Source organism: Myxocyprinus asiaticus, chromosome 8 (genome assembly GCF_019703515.2).
Source record: "Myxocyprinus asiaticus isolate MX2 ecotype Aquarium Trade chromosome 8, UBuf_Myxa_2, whole genome shotgun sequence".
NCBI lineage: Eukaryota > Metazoa > Chordata > Actinopteri > Cypriniformes > Catostomidae > Myxocyprinus > Myxocyprinus asiaticus.
In genome coordinates, this window is record NC_059351.1 from 3,536,238 (window position 1) to 3,552,808 (window position 16,571).

At 38.9% G+C, this 16,571-nt stretch overlaps 1 protein-coding gene across 2 annotated transcripts in view; it reads left to right on the top strand.

The window, feature by feature from the left end:
• The first annotated feature begins 7,390 nt into the window (after nucleotides 1-7,390).
• The window catches only part of LOC127444544 (prominin-1-A-like), a 49,820-nt gene continuing 40,639 nt past the window's right edge, over nucleotides 7,391-16,571 (top strand). For both annotated transcript variants that reach the window (XR_007897843.1, XM_051703963.1), the window contains exon 1: nucleotides 7,391-7,987. Coding sequence is in view for 1 of the 2 variants with exons in the window: in XM_051703963.1 (XP_051559923.1) it covers nucleotides 7,732-7,987 (256 nt within the window). In the remaining variant the exon portion in view is untranslated. The remainder of the gene's footprint in view (nucleotides 7,988-16,571) is intronic.

Here is a 16,571-nt window from a genome sequence, read left to right on the forward strand (position 1 = left end):
TTTGACAGTCCAGAAGGCAGCATAAAAGTAATCCACACGACTCCAGTCGTTCAATTAATGTCTTCTGAAGCAAATCGATAGGTTGGCGTAAGAAACAAATCGATAATTAAAAAGTTTTTATTTGAAATCGTTGCTTCTGCCCAGCACTGTATTGCTGTTTGAAATGAACTAACTCTTGTGTGGCAAACAAATCGATAATTAAAATATCCCTTCCTGGGGGCCTGGGTAGCTCAGCGAGTAAAGACGCTGACTACCACACCTGGAGTCACAAGTTCAAATCCAGGGTGTGCTGAGTGACTCCAGCCAGGTCTCCTAAGCAACCAAATTGGCCCAGTTGCGAGGGAGGGTAGAGTCACATGAGGTAACCTCATGGTCACAATAATGTGGTTCGCTCTCAGTGGGGCGCGTGGTGAGTTGTGCGTGGATGCCGCGGAGAATAGCGTGAGCCTCCACACACACTACGTCTCCGCGGTAACGCATTCAACAAGCCATGTGATAAAATGCACGGATTGACGGTCTCAGACGCGGAGGCAACTGAGATTCGTCCTCCGCCACCCGGATTGAGGCGAGTCACTACGCCACCACGAGGACTTAGAGCATATTGGGAATTGGGCATACCAAATTGGGGAGAAAAAATTGGAAAATAATAATTGCTTCCTGCAAGCAGTGGACGCATCAGTGATGTAAGCAAAGTCTAAAGCGCGCACTTTGTTTACAATAGAGGAACGAACGCCACACAAGAGTTAGTTCATTTCAAACAGCAATACAGTGCTGGGCAGAAGCAACGATTTCAAGTAAAAACTTTTTAATTATCTATTTGTTTCTTATGCCAACCTATCGATTTGCTTCAGAAGACATTAATTGAACGACTGGAGTCATGTGGGTTACTTTTATGCTGCCTAAATATGCCTTTTGGACCGTCAAATAGCCAGCAACCTGATGTCACCCATTTACTTACATTATAAGGACCTAAAGAGCTTCAACATTTTTCTGAAAATCTGAAGAAAGACAGTCTTACACATCTGGGATGGCATCAGGGTAAATGAATAATGGGAAAATTTTCATTAATGGGTGAACTATTCCTATAAGAATGAGTGTTTTGTAAGTCAGCGTCTGAACTAAACATTCATGGATTGACGTAAGATATTGGGAACATAAAACCGAATAAGGTACAATACCATAACATGTGGTTTGCCACTTTTCCCTTACGACTGAATGAAGTAATTAAAGAATTATTTTCAGTTTTGGGATGTCCATTAGTGATGTGTAAGTCAGGTTTTAACACACATTAGCATTGCATTGGAAAATAATTTTTTCACCCACAACCAGACGACCCACATTATTGCATTCAGTCAATTTGTGGTCATGCACACAAAGTCTGCCCAGCAGTGTCCCCCCAACTTGCTTTATATGGCTATACCAAGGGTAGCATATCTAATGTACAATAATACATTGGTGCTGATGTTGGGAGCAGATAGTAAACAGTTAATTACCAATATTCCAACCAGTCTTGACCAAAGCAAAGCTGAAAATATAAACTTTTTTGTTTCACAGCCTCTAGATATACAATAATAGCATTCATTGACCCTCATTAAACAGGTTTATGAGGGTCAGAAGCCAGTTATATAAGCAGATAAAAATCAACCCAGTAAGAGCCATATATTAAATGTCAATGTTTCCTTTATAGACTACTTTTAAACCAGTCTCACCTGCAGAAGCCAATGAACAGTAATAACACATAATGTATTGCTTATAGAACTTCATTGAGTGGAATGTCAGAGAACGATGTGTTATACATTTACTTAGAGTTGTATTCCAACAGACCACACTGTCTTAAAACTCATTTCCTTGTGAATATCTAATGGAATATCTCTTTAGCAGTACTGAATCTCAGAAGGTAAGTTTTCTTTCTCAGTTATCACAAGAGGTTTTGTACTTCTGTTCATCTTTTTGTCTGAAAGTATGAATGCTTGTTCAATAAGAATGCATATAATTTATATTTGCTCCACAAATGTGTGGTTATAATTGCTTCATTTTGTCGCATCATCATGATGGAATTTAATATCACAATTCACTCTTAAACCTAAAATCTAGTTTGTTATAAACCTGCCCATTTGTAATTGTTGATTGAGGTGTCCATGGTGGTCATAAGGCTGTCATATCATGTTTATATTAAGGTGCTCAATATTCTCAAAAACAAAGTTGTTTTCATTTCGTGAATAAGTTAGAAAATAAATTAATTCTGTGAAAATATAAAATATGCCAAGGAATTGTGAACTCCGTTATCGAACCTAATGCGATTTCTTTTAAGCATTCAGTAGCACTGTTATGATAACTGCAAAACCTTTTCAGAAGCACTCACTTAAACTGCCAACATTATATTAGTGTTTTGTTTTTGTTTTTTGATGTGAGAGAGAATATTTGAATACTTCTTGAAGAGAACAGAATTTTTGGTATATTTCATGATACATAGTCCCAGGGCTGGAGTTGTAATGCTTCATATCTGATTACAGGCATGGGTGAAAACTGCTTATAGATCACTGTATAAGAGCATCAGACTAGTTTATAATCTCTTAAAACACATTGCAGTCACATAGGAGACCCTTAATAGCAAGCGTTTGGTTTGGTTTTGCTGCACTTTGAATGTTAACTGCCTGTGAGCTTCTACTGGGGAGAATCACCTTTTGATGCTTTAAATGATTTCTTTTTCTGTTGTAAATTTGGCTGTACTGGATCAGTACTCATAGGGATGATTTTGCTCAGAACATCCATACCTGCACGAACCTTTGTAATTCATTCTCATGTCTATTCATTTGGACCAAGTTATTTTCAACCTGCTGGATTTTACTGCTATTTTCTCTCACCAGTGTCCTCAATGACTACATTGATCTTTCAGACTGTTTCTCCAGTGTTACCCATAATGGTATTAGCATCCAATATTAATTATGTTTCCTGAAGAAATTGAAAAGCAATGTCAGCAATGTGACAATGTCACATTCCTTGTATGGGATGTTTCAGAGAGAGATTGGGATAGGGAATGGGGGTGTTGTGTTATTAAAGTTTTGTTTTTTTGTAAATCTTTGTTGATCTCTTCTTTTTTTTTTTTTTTCTTGCCATAGTACCAGTTCTTAATATGTTCTTTATTGGAATAAGGTTATAAGGGTGGAAACCTTATACACACTTTTACAAAGAAACAAAGACACACACACACACACGTTTAATAAAATACTAGAGAATACATGTTCTGTTTTCAAGGCCAGGTGGTGCACAATATCGTAAACCTGTGTGAAACACAAAAACTTACACTAACAGTGATATATTTAGTGTATAACATCCAGTATCACACATGCATTTCATCTCAGGAAACACATAATTTAGACACACCAGTGCTTGCATACATATATAGGTACAAGCTATTTTGGCAAGTCTTCATTTTTTTCCCACATATGTTAAAGTGCCTGATTGCACAGCTACTCATGCCTACAGAGTGCTTATCCCACCAAGTTAATATAGTGGAAATCCCCAGCTGAAAGCTGGAGCTGTACAACTAACTTTTTTATTCAATGTTACACTGTCAAAATCACACCTGGGACCCTCACTATTAGCACTGGTGCTCCTCAGGGATGCGTTATCTCTCCACTGCTCTTCTCCCTGTACACGAATGACAGCACTGCAAAGGACCCCACTGTCAAGCTCCTGAAGTTTGCAGACAACACCACGGTCATCGGCCTCATCCGTGATCGTGACGAGTCCGCATACAGACGGGAGGTTGATCAGCTGGCTGTCTGGTGTGGTCACAACAACCTTGAGCTGAACACGCTCAAAACAGTGGAGATGATGGTAGACTTCAGGAGAGATCCCCCCGCACTCCACCCCCCACCCCCATCCTGAACAGCACTGTGGAGTCATTCAATTTCCTGGGCTCTACCATCTCTCAGGACGTGAAGTGGGACCCCCACATAGACTCTATTGTGAAGAAGGCTCAGCAGAGGTTGTTCTTCCTTCACCAGCTGAGGAAGTTCAACCTGCCACAGGCGCTGCTGACACAGTTCTACTCAGCCGTCATTGAGTCTGTCCTGTGTACATCTATAATTGTCTGGTTTGGTTCAGCCACCAAATCAGAGAGAAGGAAACTACAATGGACAGTCTGAGAGGATTATTGGTGCACCCTGCCCACCCCAGGTGGGCAGGGTGAGTGAGGAAGCATGCAGGTAGAATCACTCTGTACCCCACACACCCTGCCCACTCCCTCTTTGAACTGTTGTCCTCTGGCCACGGCAACAGAACACTGAGCGCCAGGACATCCAGGCACAAGAACAGATTTTACCCTCAGGCCATTTTCCTCATGAACAATTAAACTGCCTTCAGGACTCCCCCATAGTGCAATAATGTATAAATATCTCATGTACATATAATTCACATATTTATTTTAATAACTGTACATACCCCTACCTTGCACGTACATTACCACTTGCACATGTACATACACCATTCTGTTATATGTCAAATTATTTGTATGTCTATTTATACTCTTACCTTGTTTTATATTCTGTCTCACTGTAATGTTCTGTGTGCACTTGTTTCTCCTATCACCAAAAAAATTCCTTGTGTACGTGAGAATGCTTGGCAATAAAGCTCATTCTGATTCTGTATGTATATATGTGAAATACATGATTGACTGAATAGATGGCACACTCTAATTTCTATTGGATATTCTTTTTCAGTATAGTAACTGGCAAGAGTTGTGTGTAAATGATTAATTATCTTATTAGAACTGTTTTGCGTGGTATTGTAGATGTCAAGGATTGGATTAAACTGAACCTCTCTCACCCAATGCCAAAAATAGGCACCTGAAGATTATGTACCATTAAACTGATCTGTATGAGGTATGAACACTAATTTAAACCAACTGAGATTTTGATATGGTATGTGTGCAAAAATAAATCACAAAGAACGAATGAGTGGTCTCAAGAATATAACCATGAGGTGGTGAATCTACTTTAGATTAAAACATTCAAATACAGGCTATATTTCAAAGTTGTAGGATTACAAATGTTATGATGTAAAATTTGAAATAATCAAGATTCTGCACTATTTCTAGTTCACTAATCAAATACGCAAATTTGTACCATTGGCCATGTGAACTCCATTCAGATTTCTTTGCATTGAAGTGCAAAGGATTGGCTAGAAAAGGGACACTTGCACTGATGGATATATAGAGAGAGGGTATTTAATCATGATTTAATCTCTTTTGTCTCAGTCACAGTCTGTCTTATTTTACTGAACATGTAACCTCAAAAGGCCTCTGTCCTGAACTTGATCAAAGCTCTATTTTTCCCACGTTTTGTGTATGTGTGTGTGTAATGTGCATCCATGTCCATCTTGGTTGTGATGTCTGATATTAAGCAAATTGTGGCCTCGTAGTCACCTCCTCTTTTTGTTGGTATTCCTGTCCATACACACACAAACACACAGAGCCATTTCAGCTGTTCCAAATGTAGCCGTGGGACATTTCAGTAAAGAGGGAATGCCTTGGCAGAGTCCAGAGATGCTGCTTTTACCTCCTTTGACTTTTCAACTGTGTGTAAAAGGAAAGGGAATATGTTTTTATGTGAACAAACTATACACCTCTCTGAAGCTGTGACCCTACTTACCATGAGAACAGTGAGTGAATACTAATCAGAGTTATAATCTTTGGCATTTAATCACTGAAGCATGAAGTATCAGCAGGCAATGAAATCATGAGTGTGATAACCATGGATAGGCCTAATGAATTAAATTATTTTGTAAACTGCAGAAGATAAAAGAATATCTCTTAATATTGGGAGCAAATAATCAAGAACAAAGTATAAAACAAGATTTATACACGTGATATGGTACAGTATATCATACAATTTAACATGTTAAAGTGATAGCTCACCCCGAAATGAAAATTCTCTCATCATTTTATCACCCCTCATGCCATCCCAGATGTGTATGACTTTCTCTCTTCTGCTGAACATAAAAAAATATTTTTAGAAGAATATCTCAGCTCTGTAGGTCCATACAATGCAAGTGAATGGGTGCCAAAATGTTGACGCTCCAAAAGGCACATAAAGGCAGCATAAAGGTAATCCATATCTTCAGAAGTGATATAATAGGTGTGGGTGAGAAACAGATCAATATTTAAGTCCTTTTATGCTAGAAATTCTCCTCCCTGCCCAGTAGGGGGCGATATGCATGAACAATGTGAATCGCCAAAAACACATGAAGAAGAATGTGAAAGTGAAAGTTACACCCTGTCTACACCGGATGCGAGCGTCACGTCAAAAGCAATAGAGCCCCATTATAATTAATGATGCTGTCTACACTGGAAGCGTCCGTCCCGCTGACAAAAAACACATGACATGTTCCATTTTACGCTGCACGCACTGCCGCTACTACACAAATTAAATGGTTTAGAACGTTCATGTCGGCGCGTCCAGTGTAGACAGCCTCAAGCCGTTGCTGCATGTCGCATCAACAGACGCATCCGGTGTAGACAGGGTGTTAAAGTGGAGACTGACTGAGCAGACAGGGAGAATTTCAAGTATAAAAGGTTTATCTGTTTCTGAAGACATAGATTTAACCACTGGAGTCTTATGGATTACTTTTATGCTCCCTTTATGTGCTTTTTGGAGCTTCAAAATTTTGGCACCCATTCACTTACATTGTATGGACCAACAGAGCTGAAATATTCTTCTAAAAATCTTAATTTGTGTTAAGTTGAAGAAAGAAAGTCATACACATCTGGGATGGCATGAGGGTGAGTAAATGATGAGAGAATTTTCATTTTTGGGTGAACTATCCCTTTAAGTGAGGGTGAGAAACAGATCAATATTTAAGTCCTTTTTTATTATCAATCTCCACTTTCACATTCTTCGTGCATATCGCCACCTACTGGGCAGGGAGGAGAATTTATAGTAAAAAAAAACAAAAAAAAAAAACACGCACCACCCGCACCAAACCTATTAAATCGCTTCTGAAGACATAGATTTAACCACTGGAGTCCTATATTCAAATTCCATAAGTAGCCTATTTGGGAAAATAAATGTTACATATATAAAAACGGCCAATTTTGGAGTTTTTTAAATCTATGTTCCATATTGTATATGTACATACAAGTATGTGATTTGTTTATCAGTGAAAATGTAAACATATAGTTGTGTTGAAAATATATACCCGTTTATCAGATTTGTGTTATTGTTTGTAGTATTCTATTATTGTTTAAGTGTTTTTCTTGCAAGTCCGTTATGTTCTTGCACAATAGACATTATTTCACGGGAGGAAGGTCAATAAACTACTTTGACTTGGCTTGAATCACCCAAAGCCGACGCGTTGTTTTCACTCTTGATCCAGTGCGCGTGCACGGAGACAGAACCGGTCGCATTTGCCGTGGCGGAGCACTCAGCGGGTGGCGCAGGTCACAGAAACTGTGGCGGACAATATCCGACTCATCCTGAGCTATCCAGGTCGGAGGGATGTTTACCATGATACCAACAGAAGGAAACGGGGAGTAAACGCGTCAGCTGGAATCCCCTTTTCGGTTGTTTTTTTTTGTCTTTATGCCCGTTCTATTTTTCTATCATTTTTATTTTTGATGTTGCGGACAAAAGAACATCCCAAAGCAATATACTTTCCTCTTACTTAAACTGAGCTTCCCCTTCACTTTCCCTCCCGTTATTCATCCAAATCTCCCCGCGTAACGAACTGATGGACATGTCGTGGAAAGTGGGGCTTGTGCTGGTGATGTGCTGGAGTCTCACGAGTAGCGAAACGCACGAGGAGCGACGGGATTCCTCTCAACGCACCGCGATGCTCAGAGCGCCCGTGGAAACGTTGGACTTTGGCTTCGTGCCGTCGGTGGTGTACGAAACGCACGCGTATTATGAACCAGGTGCCATTGGTATTCTTTTCCACATGGTCCACGCGTTTTTGTACGTTGTTCAACCCAACCCTTTCCCTAAAGGTGAGCTCCATATTGACATATCTAGAGTTTTCCAAACTCTCCCGCTTGAATTTGTCTTTGCATGGTCAAATTTATATAGCAAACAATATATGCATGGTAAAAGTTGGTTACAGAGTTTGGAGGGATGAGCGATACTTGCTCAGCATCAGGTGCAATCAGTGGTGTAGCCAAGGGTGGGCCGGGGTGAGCCTGGCACAGGACTAGAGATTATTTTTTTAATTCAAATATACAGTACAGTTTTAAAAAAATGCATAAATTCTCATTTCTGAAAGTGTGAAAGAACTGTTTGAATGCACTGCCTTTCTGTTGTTATGGAAAATTTGGTAAAAAAAAAAAAAAAAAAAAAAAGTAAAAATCGGGGGCCAAAATTTGGCCCATCCATTTTTAGTGCAGCCCACCCAAAAGTAATTTCCTGGCTACGCGCTTGGATGCAATGCATTGGCATCTTCAGTGCCATTTTTTGGAATATGTAAGCCTATTACATGATCATAAATAGATAATTGCATTGCATTATCATAGATAACGTCACATAATGTAAAGCCATGTCTGGATGAGTTCAGAGGTCAGATCATTATTTTGCTCTCTGACCCTGTAGAACATGTGAATGATGATGGTTTGGAGAGCTATATAGGATTAGTTTACACTGGACAACAACAAGATTACAGAGAAGCACCTGTGGTTTGTTACTATGGCTACTGTTTGCAGTGAGCTGGAGGAAGGCAGATCAGATATGAACATTAATGTAGTTCTGACGAGTTTGTTTTGAAGGACTTTATAGATGCTTTGAAGTTGATGATTTGGGAGAAAAATTAATATAAAAAACTGCAGTGAGACATTTAGGAGTGTATCTAAAAACTGGGTTTGTGTGCAATATGCCATTGCACAACCATAACATTTCTAAGTATAGATGCATCTCAACTAGACTGGTCTCTCTCTCTCTCTCTCTCTCTCTCTCTCTCTCTCTCTCTCTCTCTCTATATATATATATAGATGTACTGTATATCTATGTCAGGCTTTTGACAAGTGGGTTTCTTTGTAAGGTCAGCATGTTGAGTATAAAATACCTTGTGTGTGTGTGTATGTGTGTGTGTTATTAGAGTAGAATAGGATTGCACTGTTAAGTCCCTGCTGCCTAACCAATTAGACAATCTGCTCTTTGAGTCACCTGGCCAATCAGGTAAGCTGATAATCTGAGTGCCATATGCTCCAAAGGTACCTGTACATGTAATGCAAATGCCTGGTTCTGGAAACATACTAGTGAACAACCCTTACACAACCCTTATACAACCCAAATACAACCACTGAATAAATAAATTGCATGTTTAACACTAGAGGTTTAAAATCACTGATTGTACTGCATATGGGTTTTAAACCTGTAAACCAATCCTGGGGTTTTAGAAGCAGAAACACATCAAACTCAAACAACAGGTATTATTCCCTTCAGAATGCTAAAGTGTCTCTTTAGTACTGTTAAAGGGATAGTTCACCCCAAAATGTAAATTCAGTCATTGTTAACTCACCCCTGTGTTGTTATAACCCCTTCTTTTTCTTAACACAAAGGGAGAAATTGTGAAAACATTTTGTGCTCAGTGACATCATACAATGGCAGTTTATGGTGACCACCTCTTCAAGCTTCAAAAGGATGCAAAAGTATAATTCAGAAGTCTAATAAATTATTCCATGAGACTCATTATTTTTATGAAAGTATACGATAAGGTTTGATGAGAAACAAGCCGAAATCTAATGTATTATTTAGTGAAAATGTTGACCGACCATTGCTGTCTTCTGCGCGTTCATGAGACTGCACGAGAGCTAGTTCAAGCAGCCCCCGCTCACGAAATGGGACGTTCAAGCGACAACTCGTTTTGTTTATCTAAAAACAGGTCCACCACAGCGAACGAAACAACAGAACACAACACAGCTGCACACAAACCAGAGAACAGAACTTACTATGTCTGATGAGTTTGTAGTCGGAGAATAGATGCATTTCTATGCCCAGCCTTATTTATTTGAAACAGAGTATTCAACCAAACAGAGAGATAGAGAGGGTGGGAATGTCCGTCTGAGTTTTCGTGACAGACCTCCGACTGAAGATACCTCAGCGAAAATATTTTTGGCCAAAATCAAGTAGTTTTTAGACAGCTAATGAGATGCTGTCTTTAATATACTGTTTTGAGGAAGTTTTTGGGCTGGTGCCAGTTCATAGCGGACAGGGTTACCGGTGCGATGCCGAAAATAGAAACCAAGCGATGGACAGAATGTCCCATCGCTCATCACGGCTGGTTAGGACAAAAACTCTGATTAACATACCTTTTATCGTGTGTTGTTTGCCGTCAGGTAAGGACACAGTGTGACTGAAGCTGCCCTCAGCCTCCTCTGTCTATATCTCTCAGTTTGACTGAGAACTCTTGTTTCAAATAAATAATGCTGGGCGTAGAAATGCATCTATTCTCCGACTACAAACTCATCTCATCAGACATATTTAGTAAGTTCTTTTTTCTGGTTTGTGTGCAGCTGTGTTGTGTTCTGTTGTTTCCATCACTGTGGTGGACCTGTTTTTAGATAAACAAAAAGAGTTGTCGCTTGAACACCCCTTTTCGCAAGCGGAGGCTGCTTGAACTTGTTTTCATTCAGTCTCATGAACGTGCAGAGGAGAGCAACGGTTGTTTCTCAATTCTCACCAAACCTAATCGTATGCTTTCGTAACAATCATAAGTCTCATGGAATAATTTATCAGACTTCTGAATTATACTTTGGCGTACTTTTGAAGCTTGAAAATGTGGTCACCATAAACTGCCATTGTGTGACGTCACTGAGCACAACATTTTTCACAATTTCTCCCTTTGTGTTTAGAAATAGAAAGAAAGACAAATGGGGTTATAACAACACAGGGGTGAGTAAATAATGACTGAATTTTCATTTTGGGGTGAACTATCCCTTTAAGAATTCTAGTCAGACTTTTAAATCATGATCCAATAGAAAAAGTACTTCTAATGTATAGTTAAGGCTGGATTACTGGGTTATACAGCAGTAACATTGAGCTACTATACCAACACACATGTGCATACAGTACACACTCACAAATCCACAGAATATAGAAAGGCTATTAAGGTTAAAGGCCACTATGTTCTCCATTTCGTCTGTTTGCAACTGTAAAGATCACTTTCCAGATTAGTCACAGCAGCTCACAGGTTTAATACAGTTGGAGCATGTTGTTTGTAAAGGAATGGAGGGAGGGAGGGGAGCTGAGTTGCATGGAGGGTCTAATAGAGAGACATAACAGAGCTTAATCTGGATGTATTCCTTCTGTCTGAGATGGGAGGGATGGACAGATGAAGGAATAGAGAGATGTATATATACACAGTCTGTGTCTGTGGTTTAATCTAAGGGGAATCCCTCCGTTTCAGCCGAGATAAAGCTTAATATCAGCAATCACTGGATTAAAAAAAAATGCACTGTAATTAAAAGAGAGCTAGAACAACTAGGATATGACCTACTTATGCTGTTATATTGTCTGTACAAATGTGTGTGTTTATGTGCTATATAGAGCACAAGAGTGGGGCTCCAGAAGTAAACATCCCATTCATTTTTTCTATAGAGAAATTGATTTTCAATGATAATGTAAAAACCTCTAAAGACAGACCTACCATGAGCTCTGAGGTCGTTAATTGACCCTTCGCTAAGCTCTGCCCCCCTTAGTAACAGTCGCATGCTCTGACGAGCTCTGCAGAACTCCCCATAGGAATGAATGGGAGATTGCCGTGAATGGTGTGGTTTTTGCGAAATATTCTCATAAACAGAATTGATAATATTCTTAAGTGGGCTGGAGTGAAGAGTGACATTTTAAGGCAAATTTATCTGATGCTTTTTGTAAAAGAAATGGTTAAACTACACAGTAATTTGATTAAAAACTGTGCAGACTGTGAATCAGAATTGAGGCAAATGATTATCACAGTCACTTGAAAAGAGAAAAGCGTCATTTGATAGCGATTACACACCTGATAACATTAATGTAAGTGAACAGAACTGGTTATAACGTCCCATAACACACTCACGATGATGCTGTGAACTCTTTATTTACTCTTGCCTTTATTAAGACCTGAATCAATACATAAATGAATTAACGTTCAGTTATTAGCTTTCATTTATCTTGGAGCAAATGTAGGTGTCGTTGCAGATGTTATATGTTCATTTAGGAATTAGGAATGACACCTTTGAATCCATAGCATGCTCTTCTCGAAATGTATTTAAAGATTTTTTTAAAGAAAGAAAAACATTGCGGGCATCCTTTCTGGGTAACTTGTGTCGCTATTACAAATGAACTGGCAACAATGTGTTTTACATTTTTTGGATCATTTTTATTAAATCTCGCTTAAAACTACTCAAACACACATTACTCTCATTGGTGGCCGGGCAACAGTTGCTAACACAGGAACGGTCAGAAATGCTTTTAAGGCAATTGATGTTATATGCTTCCGTAGAAGCCACAAGTCAGCATGATTTCAACTTCATTTAAAAATGAAGACACACACACACACACACACACACACACAAACTTAATTGGGTTAATAGCTGAATTGCCATTTTCTTTTTACACTGTGGTGCGGCGAAATCAGGAGAATGTACGTAACACGTTCGTCTTTTGGCGACGGCGTGAGAGGTAAACATAGCAGCGAGAGCGCTATGGAGGATGACCGCATGTTCCAGTTTTTAGGACTGCTATTTTACCTGGTTTTACTCTGCTTATACGCAATCAGACATGGCCCATATTGCAAAAAGGAAAGCGAAGAGAAAAAAGCGAGAGGTTTATCATCATTTGCTGAGGGCTTGTGTTTGCCACCGGATACAAACACACAGAAAAGTAAAAGTTCCCAAACTAGCTAAAAAGGATATTTATTGACAAAATATTATATACAGTAGGTATTATATGAAAATAGCATATGAGAATATATTGATATATTTTGAGTTTTAATGATCTAGTAATTTACTTACCTGAAGAAAAAGGCATGTAGAAAAATAAATGTAGGCTACATTACTAGTTTCACAAGTTCGCAGGTATTTATAGTCCTGCATTAAGGTAAACGTATTTGGCATGCTGTCCGAAGTGAAGGGGCTCGAGCATGGGACTGGGCTTAAGCTCTGAGATTCTCCCCTGGACTATCGGACTAAATCGAGAAATGGAAAGATAATTGAAATAATTGGTATAAGCATTATGCAATATATAGGTGGAGAGGGGAGGTGGAGGGATACCGGAAGAATCGTCGTCGGAGCGAGGGAAGCAGGCGCTTATATAGTATATCCTTGAAATATGATTGGCAGGGATAGATGAACAAGCTCCTCCCGAATTTACGTTTGAAACTTCATTAAACCATCATCATAAAATCATAAAGATACACTATAAACACTACAGTCAGAAGTTCATTAAAACTCATTTTTAACCACTCCACAAATTTAATATTAGCAAACTATAGTTTTGGCAAGTCATTTAGGACATCTACTTCATGCATGACATGAGTAATTTTTCCAACAATTGTTTACAGACAGATTGTTTCACTTTTAATTGACTATATCACAATTCCAGTGGGTCAGAAGTTTACATACACTAAGTTAACTGTGCCTTTAAGCAGCTTGGAAAATTCCAGAAAATTATGTCGAGTTTTTAGACAATTATCCAATTAGCTTCTGATAGGAGGTGTACTGAATTGGAGGTGTACCTGTGGATGTATTTTAAGGCCTACCTTCAAACTCAGTGCCTCTTTGCTTAAAATTATGGGAAAATCAAAAGAAATCAGCCAAGACCTCAGAAAATAAATTGTGGACTTCCAAAAGACTGGTTCATCCTTGGGAGCAATTTCCAAACTCCTGAAAGTACCACGTTCATCAGTACAAACAATAGTACGCAAGTGTAAACACAATGGGACCACGCAGGCATCATACCACTCAGGAAGGAGACGCATTCTGTCTTCTAAAGATGAACATAGTTTGGTGCAAAAAGTGCAACTTAATCCCAGAACAACAGCAAAGGACCTTGTGAAGATGCTGGAGGAAGCAGGTAGACAAGTATCTATATCCACAGTAAAACGAGTCCTATATCAACCTGAAAGGCTGCTCAGCAAGGAAGAAGCCACTGCTCCAAAACCGCCATAAAAAAGCCAGACTACAGTTTATAAGTGCACATGGGGACAAAGATCTTACTTTTTGGAGAAATATCCTCTGGTCTGATAAAACATAATGACCATCATTATGTTTGGAGGAAAAAAGTCTTTCAAGCTGAAGAACACTATCACAACTGTGAAGCATGGGGATGGCAGCATCATGTTGTGGGGGTGCTTTGCTGCAGGAGGGACTGGTGCACTTCACAAAATAGATGGCATCATGAGGAAGGAAAATTATGTGGATATATTGAAGCAACATCTCAAGACATCAGTCAGGAAGTTAAAGCTTGGTCGCAATTGGGTCTTCCAAATGGACAATGACCCCAAGCATACCTCCAAAATTGTGGCAAAATGGCTTAAGGGCAACAAAGTCAAGGTATTGGAGTGGCCATCACAAAGCCCTGACCTCAATCTGATAGAAAATTTGTGGGCAGAACTGAAAAAGCGTGTGCGAGCAAGGAGGCCTACAAACCGGACTCAGTTACACCAGTTCTGTCTGGAGGAATGGGCCAAAATTCCAGAAACTTATTGTGAGAAGCTTGTGGAAGTCTACCCAAAATGTTTGACCCAAGTTAAACAATTTAAAGTCAATGCTACTAAATACTAACAAAGTGTATGTAAACTTCTGAATGTGATGAAAGAAATAAAAGCTGAAATAAATAATTCTCTCTACCATTAAATGTGAGGAATTGTGAAAAACTGAGTTTAAATGTATTTGGCTAAATGTACTTCACTAATAACTAAATATTAGTGAACTTGGCAAGCTAGAAACAACTAAAAGCGCCATCATTTACCTTAAATTACGCACAAAACGGCAAGAGCTGGCTGTTAGTTAGTGGGTAAGTCCAAGTGTACAGTATCTGCACACATTTGTCATCATATTATTCAGTATCATACTGTACTGCTATGAAAGAGGTTCACAGTCTTAGTCAGAAACGTATTGTGACTGTTTTTATACACAATGTGTGTATGTTTCTGTCTCAAAAATGGTTAAGTAGCTAGTAGCTAGGTCACTTCAGGGAATGAAGCGAGAGTGGGATTACATAATTGAGAGAGATGGGGTTTTGGTGGAAGAAGGGAGAAAAAGGGGAAGAAAGCATTAGAGAGGGATCACTTAACTACCCAACAGCAAGACCCCTATAAGAGGATTAACCATATGCCATTTTAACCAGTGATACCCTCTCTTGTTGTATCAGGATTTCTCTCTCTCTCATACAAACGCATTGTTTGAGAACATCAGAATATGCATATGAGCATAATCTAATAAAATGTAGTCTATCTTAAAGGGTTAGTTCACCCAAAAAGGACAATTCTCTCATGATTTACTTACCTTTAAGCCATCCCAGATGTGTATGAGTTTCCTTCTTCAAAAGAACCGAAGTGAAGATGTTTATAAGCAGATTTCAGCTCTGTTTGTCCATACAATGCATGTAAATGGGTGCTAGCACTCTGCTGGCTGTTTGACGGTCCAAAGGGCATATTTAGGCAGCATAAAAGTAATCCATACGACTCCAGTCGATCAATGAATGTCTTCTGAAGCAAATCGATAGGTTTGTGTAAAAAATAAATAGATAATTAAAACTTTATTAACTTTAAAATCACATCCTGCCAGCAATCATCGCATCAGTGACGTAAGCGCAAAGGCATTCACGCGAGAAGTCGGAAGCACGCTCTTTGTTTACAACAGAGGATTCGCAGGTCATGCGAGATTTAGTTCATTTCAAACAGCAATACAGCACTGGGCGAAAGCAACGATTTAAAGTTAAAAATGTTTTAATTATCGATTTGTTTCTTACACCAACCTACTGGTTTGCTACAGTACTCTGATAACAAAAACTGATACTGCTCAAATGTGTAGAGATGCTGTTGTTTAAGCAGACACACAGAGTACATTGAGTATGTGCAAAGACACAGATGCTCGTTTAACATTTCCTCCGTCGCAAGTAGTGTTGGGGAGTTTGATTCATTGTAGCAAATATTTAGTTTGTTATTTTAAAAACGATTGGTTTGTTCAGATTTTTTAAAATGATTCACAACCCTGGACTGTCCATCACTACATGAAAATTAGGACTGGAGATAGTGCTCGCTTGAATGGATGTGATAAATAGAACATTTGAACAACTTAAGGGCAGTGAAAGTAATAGAAGCTCTTGGTTGTACTTAAAATGACTAAAATGTTTTATACCGTAATTAAGCCAAATAGTATAATTCATTTATCTCTTACCCAGTTCAGGGCTCAATGGTAAGGTGTTTTCTGCTGGCCTGGTTGGGCCAGTAGTTCAGATTTTTACTTGCCCTGCCAACATTTTCACTGGCCCCATGACAAAAGTAAATAAAAGTCATTTTTAGTAATGTATTTTTTCATGCATATCTGGCAGAAATAATATGTACAGTATACTTTTCATTAAAGTTAACTTTTCTTCACAGTA